The sequence below is a fragment of the Odocoileus virginianus genome, chromosome 18, assembly GCF_023699985.2.
Source record: "Odocoileus virginianus isolate 20LAN1187 ecotype Illinois chromosome 18, Ovbor_1.2, whole genome shotgun sequence".
Taxonomy (NCBI): Eukaryota; Metazoa; Chordata; class Mammalia; order Artiodactyla; family Cervidae; genus Odocoileus; species Odocoileus virginianus.
Window position 1 is genome coordinate 22,485,416 of NC_069691.1, and position 17,087 is coordinate 22,502,502.

The window sequence follows — 17,087 nt, forward strand, 5'->3', positions numbered from 1 at the left end:
GTGTTGACTCTTTGAATCAGGTGGCCAAAGTTTTGGAGCTTCAGCATCAGTCCTTCTGATGAGTTAAGGGTTGATTTCCTTTAGGATTGACTGGTTTTATCTCCTTGCAGTCCAAGGGACTCTCAAGGGTCTTCTCCGGCACCACAATTCAAAAGCATCAATTCTTTAGCCCTCAGCCTTCTTTATGGTCCAACTCTCCCATCCATACATGACCACTGCAAAAACATAGCTCTGATTATATGGACCTTTGTTGGCACAGTGACATCTCTGCTTTTTAATACACTGTCTAGTTTTGTCATAGCTTTTTCCTTCCAAGGAGGAAGCGTCTTTTAATTTTGTGGCTGAACCCATTTGCAGTGGTTTTGGAGCCCAGGAAAATAAAGTCTGTCAGTGCTTCCACTTTCCCCCCTTCTATTTGCCATGAAGTGATGAGACTGCATGCCATGATCTTAGTTTTTTAATGTTGAGTTAGAAAAGGTTTTGTTATCTATCATTATACTTCTAAAATTATTAAAATACTGTCAGTACTTCATGATGTTATCTTAGATTTACTTATAATGAGACATTAATAAAATACACCTTTTTTCTTCTAGCCCAGTGTATTAATTGTAACCTACAAGGAACCTGCAAAATCGTCTTCTCAGTTTGGGTCCTACAATCAAGCTGAATGGAGGCCAGATAGTACCATGATAGCTGTGTCAGTAAGTAGATTTTAATGGTGGTTTCTTATGAGATCATTACATTGCATCTAAATTGGATTTTCTTGGATAAATCTTTTTACTCTTTCACACCCTTTAGTATTATGTCTGTGATAGCAGTTGTTCTATTTAGGTTACTCCTCCTCCTGTATCTTCTTTCTTGATTCTTCTACTTTTTCCCATCCCTAAATGGTGCCTACCTTCTTTTCTTTTTATTTCTCTCACTTTCCTTAAAGTTTAATCCAGATTTTTTAAGCTTTCCTCTATATTCACATGGTGTTCTCAAATTTATGTTATGAATCCTTCCCTTTATTCCCAAGGATGTTTCACAGAAATGATAAATTTTGTGTTTATGTCATACAACATTCTCATATCCATTTGAATTTATTTCTGCATCTCTTCTCTGGTCCATTAATGTGCTTAGATCTGGTTGATCTTACCTTTCCAAATTCTATTTTTTCATTGTCATCTCTTGGGTTGTCATCATCACCTAATTTGAATTAGTGATGTTAATTTGAATTAGCATGGTTAACATTTATTGAGCACTTTCTATGTAAGTGTTGTTATAATCAGATTATGTGCATCATCTCTTTCAATCTTTAGATGAACACTTCAAGGAAAATACAGTTGCCCTTTCTAGTAGATTAGTGTATTGAGGGTTTGAGAAATTAAATTTTATCCACAGTTACACAGATAATATACATTAGAGAGAAGGACTTTAAAATGAGGTACTTACATTCCACTTACTGTCCTTTCAACTACTACACTAATTTATCTCTGTGCTTTCAGTCCTTTCCCTGTTCATGCTGTATAATACTGACTGGGTAAATCATCTGAAAATGCCTCCATAAAATAAAAAGTACTGAGTAGTTACTCACTTCCTATAGAAAGGTTTTGCAGCATCATATCTACTAGCTGCTTCCTGTTGGTATGTGGACTATAAACTAAGAATAGTTTTACGCACTTAAATGATTGAAAACAATCAAAGAGGAAGAATACTTTTGACAGTTGAAAATTATTTAAAATTTAAATTTTACTATCCATAAATAACATTTCCTTGAAAATGCCTATTTATTTACATGTTGTGTACAGCTGCTTTCAAGTGACAGCATCTGAGTTGAGTAATCCCCACAGTGACCATATATGGTGCTTCATCTTGTCACTCTTCCGCTCAGTGTACTATAAATTATAGTGAAACATTTATAAATTTTGTGTTTCAAGTACCATGCATATTGCTATACTGTGACATTTCATATTATTTTTATTACTAGTGCATAAGGAATGAAATGGTATCAGAATGAAAGAAGAGAAAAATAAATTTTGAAAGTCATGCTTTTAAAGCACATGGGAGTGTGCATTATTTTATTATTGAATTAGATGGCAACATATTGTTTATTTTAGAATGACTATAGTGATGTGAAAAGAATACAATATAAGTTGACATTACCCAGCTAAGTACTCATCATAGTATTCTCAACTCACTGAAATAAGTAGTCAGGAAAAGTTAGAAAATTTAAAATAGACTGTCTTATCAGAATTTTTTTCACAAACATAAAAAATTAAAATGAAGGTGCAATCAAAGTAAGTTTGCTTGGTTCTTGTGATGAATTGACAGATGTTAATTCTGCTCAGTTGTTTATTTGAATAGTTAAGGCAGATTGTGAAATGATTATGAATTATTCCCTATGAACAGCATGTGTGAAACAACAGGTGAAAAAATTTTCAAAAAGGTTGAGAAAGCGCTAATTCAGTATAACATGAAGTAGAATCTGCTAACGTGTTTTAATTGATGGTGGTAAAAACATGGAGCAGAAAAAGGCTTAGTCGGACAAATTTACAGAACTAATCCTTGTGTAAACATTATAAAACAGATGGTTATATTTTAAGTTTTTGTTAGAAATAAAAGCTGAATATTCTGACTTGCCCAAACCCAAAGCCTTTCAATGACTCAGCAGTCAGAAATTTATATGTGGTTAAGCCATTTTGATGACAACTAATGTTTGAATTAAAAGTAATGTCAGACTGCTTTTTATACTTCCATTGCTGTCAACAGTTAATAAGAAGTGAGATCTCTAAGAAAAATTAGCAACGGATATTTTTTCTGAACTCAAACCATGGTTCTGATAGTATTTTTTTGAACTTTGATGCCCCTGTGGAAGAAATTTCCTTATTTCAGAACCCATTAATTGTACAAATTAGGAGTGCTTCCACCTAACCTTCAATTGGAAGTGATTACAATGTAATGACTTGTCAACATGCAAACATAGAAGAAATCTAGTAGACTTTATAATTGCCTATCAAGTGATGAATGTATTCAATTAAAATCATGCTCATGGATTGATATCAGTATTTGGCAGTATGGGTTTGAAAAGACATTTTCACATGAAATTTGTAAAATTACAGATTAGCATTGAGGAAACTTTGAGGAATCAATTTTGATCATAGGGAACACTAAATTTATTCTTAATTGAAATATAGTTAATTTACAATGTTGTATTAGCTTCTGTTGTACAGCAAAGTGATTCAGTTTTATATTTATATCTGTTTGCATCCTTTTCCTTTGTGGTTTGTTACAGGATATTAAATATAGTTCCCTGTGCTATATAGTAGGACTTTGGTTATTTATTATATATTTAGTTGTCTGTATCTGCTAATCCCAAATTTCTAATTTATCCTTCCTACACCTCCTTTCCCCTTTAGTAACCATAAATATGTTTTTTATGTCTGTGAGTCTGTTTCTGTTTTGTGAATAAGTTCATTTGTATCATATTTTAGATTCCATATGTAAGTGGTATCACATAATATTTGTCTTTGTGTATCTGACTTACTTTCCTTATGATAATCTCTGAGTCCATCCATGTTGCTGCAAATGGGCATTATTTCATTCTTTCTATGGCTGAGTAATATTCCACTGTATGTACAACATCTCTTATTCATGCATCTGTCGATGGACCCTTAGCAACTGAACAACAGCAAAGACAGGAAAGCAACCTAAGTTGAGTCTGACTCTGCAACCCCATGGACTGCAGCGTGCCACGCTATCTCCCAGAGTTTGCTCAAACTCATGTCCATTGAGTGATGATGCCATCTAACCATCTCATTCTCTATTGCCCTCTTCTCTTGTACTCAGTCTTTCCCAGCATCAGGGTCTTTTCCAGTGAGTAAAGCTCTTCACATCAGGTGGCCAAAATATTGGAGCTTCAGCTTCAGCATCCGTCCTTCCCAATGAATATTCAGGGTTGATTTCCTTTAGGATTGACTGGTTTCATCTCCTTTCTGTTCAAGGGACTCTGAAGAGTCTTCTTCAGTACCACAATTTGAAAGCATTAATTCTTTGGCATTCAACTTTCTTTATGGTCCAGCTCTCCCATTTGTACATGACTACTGGAAAAACCATAGCTTTGACTATACAGACCTTTGTCGCCAAAGTAATGTGTCTGCTTTTTGTTACGCTGTCTAGATTTGTCATAGCTTTCCTTCCAAGGAGCAAGCCCTGTCAGCACTTACTTATGGGAGCAGTCACAGCATGCTTTTTGATAACTGTGTTGTATTCCCAGATGGCTCAACAGGTAAAGTGTCTGCCTGCAATGTAGGAGACGCAGGAAATGCAGGTTCGATCCCTGGGTTGGGAAGAGCCAACCCACTCCAGTATTCTTGCCTAGGAAATTCCATGGATGGAGGAGCCTGGCAGGCCACAGTCCATGGGGTGGCAAAAGAGTCAGGCACCGTTTAACGAGTAAGAACAATAGCAACTGAGAAAAGAAGAAAGTTAGGAATGTGGGTTCAGTCTTTCCATCATAGCAGAAGCTAACTTAAAGTAAACCATTTCATCCCATTGTTCAACTTTTATTTGCCTCTGCCTGCAAAAGAGGTTATATTTTATCTTCATTTTTTATATTATAATGTACAATAATATAGAATAATACAGATGGAGAACTATTAGTTATTTGATAATAGTTTAGTAAGGTCACTGATATTTTTGTATTATCTGTTCAGTGAGGCAATCACTTGAAGTAGGAATTATTCTTGCCTGGAACATTCCATGGACAGTGGAGCCTGGCACAGCCTCCACAGGGTCACAAGGAGTTGAACATGACTAATCACACACAATACAAAGCAATCAATCTTCTTTGCAGTCATTGGTACTAAATCAAAGCACACATAAAAATAATCTTAAAAATTGTATATTACCATGCCATGTGTATTAGATAAGTGAACTTTCTAGATAATTAGAAGTTTAATTGAATTCTGGAGCTTTATAATTTTGATGGTCCTTTGTCTCAAATGTATTTTACATTTTCTTAGTCTCATACAGGAATCCATTGATTGTGAATTAACTACTTATTAAAAAATTGAGTTATTCTGATGGTGAACTTTTTTGGTGTCTGTTATGTGCTAGGCGCTGTTTAAGTGCCTATGTGTGTTAAAATTATTCTTCGTAACAACCCTCTGATGATAGGTAATTTTGTTACTTCCATCATACAGTTGAGCTGTGGTAGACAGGTTAAAGCACCTGCCCCAGATTACATCAGTACTATGTACCTTAGATCACACTCAGTTCAGTTCAGTCGTGTTCGACTCTTTGTGACCCTGTGAACTGCAGCACGCCAGGCCTCCCTGTCCATCACCAACTCCTGGAGTCTACCCGAACCCATGTCCATTGAGTCGGTGATGCCATCCAACCATCTCATCCTCTCTCATCTCCTTCTCCTCCTGCCGTCAATTTTTCCCAGCATCAGGGTCTTTTCCAGTGAGTCAACTCTTCGCATCAGGTGGCCAAAGTACTGGAGTTTCAGCTTCAGCATCAGTCCTTCCAATGAACACCCAGGATTGATCTCCTTTAGGATGGACTGGTTGGATCTCCTTGCAGTCCAAGGGACTCTCAAGTCTTTTCCAACACCACAGTTCAAAAGCATCAATTCTTCGGCACTCAGCTTTCTTTATAGTCCAACTCTCACATCCATACATGACCTCTGGAAAAACCATAGCCTTGACTAGGCGGACCTTTGTTGGCAAAGTAATGTCTCTGCTTTTTAATATGCTGTCTAGGTTGATCATAACTTTCCTTCCAAGGAGTAAGCGTCTTTTAATTTCGTGGCTGCAGTCACCATCTGCAGTGATTTTGGAGCCCCCCAAAATAAAGTCTGACCTTGTTTCCACTGGTTCCCCATCTGTTTGCCATGAAATATGGGACTGGATGCCATGATCTTAGTTTTGTGAATGTTGAGCTTTAAGCCAGTTTTTTCATTCTCCTCTTTCACTTTTACCAAGAGGCTCTTTAGTTGCTTTTCACTTTCTGCCATAAGGGTGGTGTTATCTGCATATCTGAGGTTATTGATACTTCTCCCGGCAATCTTGATTCCAGCTTGTGCTTCTTCCAGCCCAGCGTTTCTCATGATGTACTCTGCATATAAGTTAAATAAGCAGGGTGACAATATACAGCCTTGATGTACTCCTTTTCCTATTTGGAACCAGATCACACTACTGATAATGAAATTCTGACCCATGAAGCCTGGTTCTAGAATTTGAAAGTCTTAATAATTTTGCTTTAGTGCCTTTCACTGTTAGCATGGTTGTTTAATGCTACTAGCTATTATGGAATAAAACTGAATCTAGTTGATATTTTGCAATTTGCTTTTACAAAAACATTGATAGACTATGTGAGAAGCATATACAGTTGTATGACCTGTAGAGCAATAAAGCATCAGTCTCTCTCTGCACTTTAAGTCAAATCCAAAGCAATTTTTACGGCCTTCCCCCCAACCCCCAAGAACAGTCATTGTGTGCTCTGGCATGTCATTTATATTAAAAATTCTATTACTGTATCATCAACAGAACCACAGTCACCTCCTTATCAAGTTGTACCTTGATAAGAAAGAAATCTCACTGACACTATTTTTTAAGTGCGAGAAAGAAAAGCCTTTACCATTTTAAGAATTGGCCCATAATATTTAGGAGAGTGTTTTCTCTGAATATCAAAAGTAGAATATCATTTTAGTAGATATGATACTAGACCATAAATATCCCTCCAGTTTTCCTCAGTTTCAGACAGTTAGTATATATATATGTGCACAAGGAACATTAAAATGAATTTTAAGTGCTGTCTCATTACTAGTACTCTATCTGGCAAGTAGCACCAATATATTAGGCATATGCATTAATACTTTTATTTAGGCTTTGCTTATAGTAGGCAAAAACCTGGAGTCTCTTGATTCTGCATTCTCTTCCAATCAGTATTTTGCTAATTCCTAATTCTAGTTTATTGACATCCTTTTTATTCTCATTGGCATTACCTTAACACAAGTCTTTAGTATATTTTGTAGAATGCCTAGAACTCAAAACTTTCAGCTTTTTTTTTTTTTTTTTGTCTACTTGAAATGCCCCTAAATTATGCATCAGTTCAGTTCAGTTCAGTCAATCAGTCGTGTCCTAGTCTTTGAGCTGTTTCTAAATCACAGCCCTTATTCTTACTTTCAAACCTTTCGGTGGCTTCTCCTTGTGTTCAAAATGTGTTCTAAACTTCTTAGTCTGATATTCAGGGCATCTTGTGATCTGGCTTCAACCTGCCATTCCAACTCTGTTTCTCCTTGCTACCCTTGATATTCTGTTTCACACTTAGATAAAGGGAAGTGTACATTGTTCTGCCCCAACATGAGAGTTAACTGTAACATGTATTAGAATATAATTGTTTTTTGAATAAGGGAAAAACATCAGTTTAACTTAGAATTCCTGTTGTTCTGTTATTGAGTTTTTTCCCCCCTCTTGCTAACATGTTAATTGAGTCACCAAATAACAGCCGAAAGCAGAGAGAGTGGACTACAGCAAGTTGTAGAGGAATGTAGTGTTCTACATAGTACTCATTCATCTCTTTTCTTTCCTTTTCATCTTGGTTTGACCAAACACTGTTTTGAAGTGATTACTCTGCTCTTCTCCTGGATGGCTTTGAATTTTGCTATTTCTATAACTTGGTGTCCTTAAATTATACTATTTATATTCCCTTAAATTATATACATCCTTAAATTACACTGTTTTTGTTAGAGTTATTTTTCACATTTAATATCTAACTTCAAAATGGTGGCTCAGAACAACCATTTGTTCCCTCTCCTGTGATTTGCTGTGGGTTTGGTCAAGTGGCTCTCCTGATCTCAGTACCTGTAGTGCTGATGTGACTGCAGACATCTGACAGCTCTGCTGATGCTGGATGGTCAGTTTATTTTGCTGACGTAATTTGAGCACAGTTATTTTGAGATTCAAGCATGTTGTTATGAATCAGTAGTTCGTGCTGAATAGTATTCCATCTCATGGATATAACACAATTGGTTTATCCATTTATCTGTTGATGGGCATTTGAGTCCTTTACAGTTTTGGTCTATTTCAAGTAAAATGTTGTGGACGTTCAAGTACAAATCTTTATGTGGATATACATCTGCTTTTTTTCTTGAGTAAATAACTATGAATGGAACAGCTAGATCAAAAGATAGGAACCTTATGTTTAACTTTTTAAGGAAATGCTAAACTTTTTACAGAGTAATTGTACCAGTTTACATCCCGGCCAGCAGTGTACAGTTTTCATTCCCCTTTGCCAGTTTATGGTATGCCTTTTAAGTTTAGTTATTCTGATGGGTGGGTGGTGGTATCCAATTATAGTTATAATTTACATTTCTGTAATGATGTTGAACATATTTTCATTTGTTTATTTGCCTTTTACCCATTTAATTTATTTATTCTTTGCTTTCTTTTTGAGTTTTTAGACTTCTTAGTATATTTTGGATAAAGGTCCTTTATTACACATATGCTTTTACAAAGAATTTCACCTAGTCTGTTACTTGTCTTTTCATTCTCTTAACAGTGGTTTTCCAAAGAAGTACTTACTTTTGATGAAGTCCACTTCATTCTTTTTTTTTTTTTTTAATGTGTCATATCTTCTTCCTGTGCTCTCTTTTAGAAGTCTTACTGATTTAGGTTTTATATTTAGGTCTGTGCTATATGTTGAATTAACTTTTGTATATGGTGCAGGGTATGGTTCCAAGTTAATTATTTGCCTGTTGATAGTCAGTTGTTCAGCACAGTCTACTGAAAAGGTTATCCTTTCTACACTGCATTTCTTTTGCATCTTTGTCATAAATCAGTTGTCCTTGTGTATGTGGGGTTTTGTCTGCATTCTCTTCAGTTCCATGAAGTGTTTGTCCGTCTTTATGTTAATACAGTATTATTTTGATTACTCTAGCTCTGTAATTATTTTTGAAATCATATAGTGTTACTTTTTAAACTTTCTTTTCAAAGTTGCTTTCACTGTTGTAGGACCTTTTGTTTCCATATAAATTGTAGAACCACCTAGTTGGTTTCTATGAATATGACTGTTGGGCTTTTGATTGGAATTGCATTGGATCTGTGGATCCATTTGAGGAGAGTTGTCATCTTTGCAGTCTTGAATCTTCTGACCTATAAACAAGTTATATCTCTTATTTAGATATTTTTAACTTTATCAATGTTTTGTTATTAGTGTACAAGTATTTCACATCTTTTGCCAGATTTATCCCAAAGTATTTTATATTTTTTGATGTTTTTTGGAAACTTAATTTTCTAATTGTTCATATCTAATATATAGAAATGCAGTTGATTTTTCTATTGATCTTGTATCTTACAACCATGCTAAACTCACTTATTCTACTACTTTTTTTGTAGATATCATCATATTTTCTCAAAAGACTATGATATCAATCTGGATACATTTTATTCCTTTTTATTTATTGATTTTATTGGTAAGACTGTCCAGTACAATTTTAAATAGGAAAGTATTTATCTTTTAGTATTAAGAATCATGTTATAGGTATTTTTAAAATTCCCTTTATTACATAGTAGAAGTTAACCCTCTCTTGTTAATTTGCTGATAATTGTTAATTAGTAGTGTTATATTGAATTTTGTTTGATGCCTTTTCTGCATTTATTGAGACTCATACAATTTTTCTTTTTTAGTTTTTTAATATTGTAAATTACACTTATTGATTTTTGAATGTTAAACCAACCTTGTATTCCTGAATAAACATGATCTATTATTCTGAGAATACATTGTTAGATTTAATTTGCTAAAACTTTGTTTAGAAATTTTACATCTGTGTTAATAAAGGATATTGGTTTGTAGTTTCTTTTCCTCAAAATGTCTTTGTCTTGTTTTGGTGTGACGGTAATGCTGGTCTCATAAAATGAGATCAAAACTTTCCATTCTTTTTGGTTTTTTAGATGAGTTTGTGTTGAATCGATAATCTCTCTTTTCTAAATATTTGGTAGAATTCACCAGTGATAGCATCTGGGCCTAGAGTTCTGTTTTGAGGAAAGGACTTAATTTCTTTAGTAGATACAAGCAAGTTTTGATAGTTTATGTCTTTCACAGAATCTATCTGTTTCATGCAAGTTGTAAATTTACTGTCATAAAATTCACACAGTACTCACTCGTTATTTTTAAATATGTGTAAACTATGTAGTGATGTCAAATCTCTCTCATTTCTTATAGTGGTTATCCTGTTTCTTTTTCTCCTGGACACTGTGACTAGAAGTATAGAAGATTTTAATGATCTTTTTAAAAAAATAAAACCCAGATACTAGTTTCATTGATTTTCTTTTCTGTTTCACTGATTTCCATGCTGATCTGTATTATTTTCTTTATTTTAAAAAATTGTTTACTTTTGGTTTCATTTGCTCATCTGTTTCTAGTTTAAAGTAGAATCCAGGGTCACTAATTTGGCATTTTTCTTTTTTTCTAATACAGGCATTTGAAGCTATAAAGTTTCCCTTAAGCACTGCTGTAATAATACCCCACTAATTCCTGTGTTCTTCTAAATTTCTGTCTTGATTTCTTTTGTGAATTACTTAGAAGCATATGTATTTGAGAGTTCTTCAGAAAGCTTCTGTCATCAATTTCTAGTTTAATTCTATTGGGTTCAAGGAACATATATTATACACATTTTATTTTTAATATATGGTAAGACCCCAGCCTACATTTCTGCTGTTCTTGTTTTAAAAGTCAGTTATCTTTTAAAGAAGTTCAAGTGAAACAAATGAAATTTGTATTAAATTTAATGCAACTCTTTTTTTTTTTTCCCTCTCACCCCTCTCCTTTGGGAACTCTGTCTATGTGTATGTTAGGCCACAATCTACTGATACTCTATCAGTTTTATTCTTTTTGTGTGTGTTTCATTAAGGGTAATCTTTATTGCTATGCTTTCATGACCAGTAAACTTTCTAATGTCTAATTTGTCATTAATTCCTTTTAGTGTATTTTTATCTCAAATAGTTTAGATTTTTTTATCCCTGGAGTTTGTTTTGGGTTTTCTATGTTGCCTAGCCTTTGAATATATCAAACACAGTTATAACTGTTTTCAGTGTCCTTTTGTGCTAATTCTAACAGATTGAATTCTGCATCATTTTTGATTGGTTGATTTTTCTTCTTACTGTGTCTTGTGTTTTTCTGCCTGTCTACATGTGTAGTAATCTTTAATTGGCTGCCAGGCATTATGGTTTTACTTTGTCGTTTGCTGGATATTTTTGTGGTCATATAAATCTAGCTTTATTCTGGGAAGTACTTATGTTACTTGGAGGCAGTTTGGTGTGTTCATATTTTGTTTTGTGGGTTTGGATTGCGATTTTGGAACAATACTCAATCTACAGCTAATTATTCCCTACTACTAAGATAATACCTTTCTAAGATTTACCACAGCCATACCTGAAAACACTGTTATGAGCAGCTAATCAGTGCCATGTGCATTATGAGTTTTCTCAGTCTTGCTGATGGGACAGGGACTGTTTTCAGGACTGTTGGAGTGCCACGCACTGCTCCCTTTTCTAATCCTTTTGGTTTTCTTCTGCATTGGTAGTGTCTTCACATACATATGCTTATTGGTGCTCTTGGATTCTTTCTCCATAGAACTGTCTTGTCCCTGGTAGTACTCTGTCATATAAATTGTAAGTGCCTGTTCTTCCTGAACTCTCAGCGTCATCTTCTCAACACAGGGAGTCTCCTAGGCTTTATCTCCATTCCCCTTCTCAGTGCTGTGACCTCAGAACTCTCAAGAGAGTAAGCTGAAACAATAGAACTCAGTTCAGTTTCCCATCTCTCAGGGATCACTGGCCTTCACTGCTGATGTCAGTGTTTTGAAACCATTGTTTCATATATTTTGCTTGGTTCTGGGTTGTTTATTTCAGATGGGAGCATAAACTGTCTTCAGCTTAATCCATCTTGGTTAGAACCAGAAGTCTTCAAGTGCTGTGGTATAAAACAATGTTATAGAGCTAGGAATAATGATGTGATGACTATTTGTATCAAAAGAATTCATTACCTGTCTTTGAGAGAATGTGCTATTTACAACTTTTTGTTATTTCATTTAAATATATTCATATGTATGTGCAAAGTCCAGAAGTATTCAAAATGTACAGTCATTCTCTTAGAGATATGAATTTTATATACTTCAACATGTATAATAAAGAAATATAGCTGAAAACAGTAAACACCATTTATAAATCAGTGTAAAGAATTTAAAAATGAATGTTTTTCTGTCAGCCATATTTGAAACCTAATATGACCATATGTTGGGATAAAAGATAAATCTCTAAATCATCAAATCCATATCTCTTAAATTATTATAGAAATCCTTATGATTCCATGATTCAAGTCATTGGAGCCAGATGCATAAATCCGTTCTATCCCTGATGATAAAAATGGTATATGCAAAGTAAGAAATGCCCTGTGACTCTAAATTCTGAAATATCTGGTGAATTCATGTGTAGTAAAAGCATTTGGTTGGTAGAAGAAAGTATTGCAATGTTGCCCACAGGTTAAGCATTGGTTATATGTAACTGTTGATTTGTCTGATTACGCAGTTAGTTTTATTTTAATTGGAGGATAATCGCTTTACAGTGTTGTACTAGTTCACAGTTAGATTTAAATTCTTCCTGTTTACAGAATGTTACTATTTCTATTATATATATCACTCATCAATCATAAAATAATTTTAAAACACATTTAATTTGGAGTGGCTAGTGAAACTTCCCAAATGCCCAAACACAGCAGAATAGAAACAGGCAATTAATACTAATGATAACCATATCAACTACCACACCCAGAGAATTCAGTCTCTTCTTTTTAAAATGTGAAATTAAGTGAGGTAATTTGCATGATTTTTTTAAATGTCTATTACTAGATTTGCAATTAAAAAAATGAAGCCTAATATCCATGCCTCTCTGAATGTTTATTGCCTTGTTGATATCTTTAATGTTATTGTTTGTAATTCTTTTTCTCCTATGTGGCTTTAATGGAGACAAGTGTGTTTCTTCTATGCTTTACTTAAGTAATGATTTCCTTCTTTCATCCTCTTAATATCCTTTATCCTTATGATCTTATGGCCCTAATGCATGGATATACAAAAGACATGAACATAAAGAATGTCATATAAATTGCCTGCAGGTCGTTGGACCTCTGTTTGGTTCAGTAGCTCAGTCATGTACAACTCTTTGTGACCCCATGGAGTGCAGCATGCCAGGTCTCCCTGTCCATCACCAACTACCAGAGTTTACTCAAACTCATGAGTCGGTGATGCCATCCAACCATCTCATCTTCTGTCCTCCCCTTCATCTCCTGTCTTCAGTCATTTCCAGCATCAGGGTCTTTTCAAGTGAGTCAGTTCTTCGCAACAGGTGGCCAAAATATAGTAGTTTCAGCTTCAGCATCAGTCCTTCCAATGAATATTCAGGACTGATTTCCTTTAAGATGGACTGGTTGGATCTCTTTGTAGTCCAAGGGACTCTCAAGAGTCTTCTCCAAAACCACAGTTCAAAGGCATCGTTTCTTCTGCACTCAGCTTTCTTTATGGTCCAACTCGCGTCCATACATGACTACTGGAAAAACCGTATCTTTGACTAGATGGACCTTTGTTGGCAAAGTAATGTCTCTGCTTTTTAATATGTTGTCCACGTTGGTCATAACCTTTCTTTCCAATGAGCAAGCATCTTTTAGTTTCATGGCTGCAGTCACCATCTGCAGTGATTTGGGAGCACAGAAAAATAAAGTCTGTCACTGTTTCCATTGTTTCCTCATCTGTTTGCCATGAAGTGATGGGACCAGGTGCCATGATCTTAGTTTTCTGAATGTTGAGTTTTAAGCCGACTTTTTCACTCTCCTCTTTCACTTTCTCAAGAGACTCTAGTTCTTTTTCACTTTCTGCCATAAGAGTGGTGTCATTCGCTTCTGAATAACCAACACATCACAGAAGAAATCAAAAAAGAAACCAAAATATGCATAGAAACAAATGAAAATGAAAACACAATAATCTGAAACCAATGGGATTCAGTAAAAGCAGTGCTAAGGGGAAGGTTCATAGCAATACAAGCTTACCTCAAGAAACAAGAGAAAAATCAAATAAATAACCTAACTCTACATCTAAAGCAACTAGAAAAAGAAGAAGAACCCCAGGTTAGTAGAAGGAAAGAAATCACAAAAATTAGGGCAGAAATAAATGAAAAAGAAACAAAGGAGACCATAGCAAAACTCAGCAAAGCTAAAAGCTGGTTCTTTGAGAAGATAAAACAGACAGGCCATTAGCCAGACTCACCAAGAAAAAAAGAAGAATCAAATCAACAAAATTAGAAATGAAAATGGAGAAATCACAACAGACAACACAGAAATACAAAGGATCATAAGAGAATACTATCAGCAACTATATGCCAATAAAATGGACAACTTGGAAGAAATGGACAAATTCTTAGAAAACTATAACTTTCCAAAACTGAACCAGAAAGAAATAAAGTGGTAACAGACCCATCACAAGCACAGAAATTGAAACTGGGATAAAAAATCTTCCCAACAAACAAAAGCCCAGGACCAGATAGCTTCACAGCTGAATTCTACCAAAAATTTAGAGAAGATCTAACACCTATCCTACTCAAACTCTTCCAGAAAGTTGCAGAGGAAGGTAAACTTCCAAACTCATTCTCTGAGGCCACCATCACTCTAATACCAAAACTAGACAAAGATGCCACAAAAAAAGAAAACTACAGGCCAATATCACTGATTAACATAGATGCAAAAATCCTTAACAAAACTCTAGCAAACAGAATCCAAAACATATTAAAAAGATCATACATCATGACCAAGTGGGCTTTATCCCAGGGATGCAAAGATTCTTCAGTTGTCAGAAATCAATCAATGTGATACATCACATTAACAAATTGAAAGATAAAAACCATATGATTATCTCAATAGATACAGAGAAAGCTTTTGACAAAATTCAGCATCCATTTATGACTAAAACCCTCCAGAAAACAGGCATAGAAGGAACATACCTCAACATAATAAAAGCCATATCTGATAAACCCACAGCAAACATTATCCTCAATGGTGAAAAATTGAAAGCATTTCCCCTAAAGTCAGGAACAAGACAAGGGTGCCCACTCTCCCCACTACTATTCAACATAGTTTTGGCAGTTTTAGCCACAGGAATCAGAGAAGAAAAAGAAATAAAAGAAATCCAGATTGGAAAAGAAGAAGTAAAACTCTCACTGTTTGCAGATGACATGATCCTCTACATAGAAAACCCTAAAGACTACCAGAAAATTACTAGAGCTAATCAGTGAATATAGTAAAGTTGCATGATATAAAATTAACACACAGAAATCCCTTGCATTTCTATACACTAACAATGAGAAAACAGAAAGAAAAATTAAGGAAACAATTCCATTCACCATTGCAATGAAAAGAATAAAATACTTAGGAATAAATCTACCTAAAGGAACAAAAGACCTATATATAGAAAACTATAAAACACTGATGAAAGAAATCAAAGAGGACACATGGAGAAATACACTAACAATGAGAAAACAGAAAGAGAAATTAAGGAAACAATTCCATTCACCATTGCAATGAAAAGAATAAAATACTTAGGAATAAATCTACCTAAAGAAACAAAAGACCTATATATAGAAAACTATAAAACACTGATGAAAGAAATCAAAGAGGACACAAACAGATGTAGAAATATACCATGTTCGTGGATCGGAAGAATCAATATTGTGAAAATGAGTATACTACCCAAAGCAATCTGTAGATTCAGTGCAAGCCCATTCAAGCTACCAGTGGTATTTTTCAGAGACCTAGAACAAATAATTTCACAATTTGTATGGAAATAGAAAAAACCTCGAATAGCCAAAGCAATCTTGAGAAAGAAGAATGGAACTGGAGGAATCAACCTGCCTGACTTCAGACTATACTACAAAGCCACAGTCATCAAGACAGTATGGTACTGGCACAAAGACAGAAATATAGGTCAATGGAACAAAATAGAAAGCCCAGAGATAAATCCACACACCTATGAACACCTTATCTTTGACAAAGGTGGCAAGAATATACAATGAAGAAAAGACAATCTCTTTAACAGGTGGTGCTGGGAAAACTGGTCAACCACTTGTAAAAGAATGAAACTAGAACACTTTAACACCATACACAAAAATAAACTCAAAATGGATTAAAGATCTAAATGTAAGATCAGAAACACTACAACTCCTAGAGGAAAACATAGGCAAAACACTCTCCGACATAAATCACAGCAGGATCCTCTATGACCCACCTCCCAGAGTAATGGAAATAAAAGCAAAACTAAACAAATGGGACCTAGTTAAACTTAAAAGCTTTTGCACAACAAAGGAAACTATAAGCAATATGAAAAGACAGCCTTCAGAATGGGAGAAATTAATAGCAGATGAAGCAACTGACAGAGAATTAATCTCAAAAATATGCAAGCAGCTCCTGCAGCTCAATTCCAGAAAAATAAACGACCCAATTAAAAAATGGGCCAAAGAACTAAGCAGACACTTTTCCAAAGAAGACATACAGATGGTCAACAAACACATGAAAAGATGCTCAACATCACTCATTATTAGAGAAATGCAAATCAGAACCACAATGAGGTACCATCTCATGCCAGTCAGAATGGCTGCTATCAAAAAGTCTCCAAACAGTAAATGCTGGAGAGGGTGCAGAGAAAAGGGAACCCTCCTACTGTTGGTGGGAATGCAAACTAGTACAGCCATTATGGAGAAGAGTCTGGAGATTCCTTAAAAAACTGGAAATAGAACTTCCATATGACCCAGCAATCCCACTGCTGGGCATACACACTGAGGAAACCAGAATGGAAAGAGACAAGTGTACCCGTGTTAAGCGCAGCACTGTTTACAGTAGCTAGGACATGGAAGCAACTTAGATGTCATTGGCAGACGAATGGATAAGAAAGCTGTGGTACATATGCACAATGGAATATTACTCAGCCATTAAAAAGAATGCATTTGAATCCGTTCTAATGAGGTGGATGAAACTGAAGCCTATTATACAGAGTGAAGTAAGTCAGA

At 35.0% G+C, this 17,087-nt stretch overlaps 1 protein-coding gene across 4 annotated transcripts in view; it reads left to right on the forward strand.

Annotated features, from left to right (window-relative positions):
- The window catches only part of RIC1 (RIC1 homolog, RAB6A GEF complex partner 1), a 141,981-nt gene that overhangs the window by 41,391 nt on the left and 83,503 nt on the right, over positions 1 to 17,087 (forward strand). For 2 of the 4 annotated variants that reach the window (XM_070480446.1, XM_070480445.1), the window contains exon 2: positions 594 to 701. The exons of 1 other annotated variant lie outside the window; for it this stretch is intronic. In XM_070480446.1, coding sequence (XP_070336547.1) covers positions 594 to 701 — 108 coding nt within the window. Of the gene's footprint in view, positions 1 to 593; positions 702 to 17,087 lie in introns of those variants that run through there. One more of the 4 variants, XM_070480452.1, reaches the window with a different exon arrangement.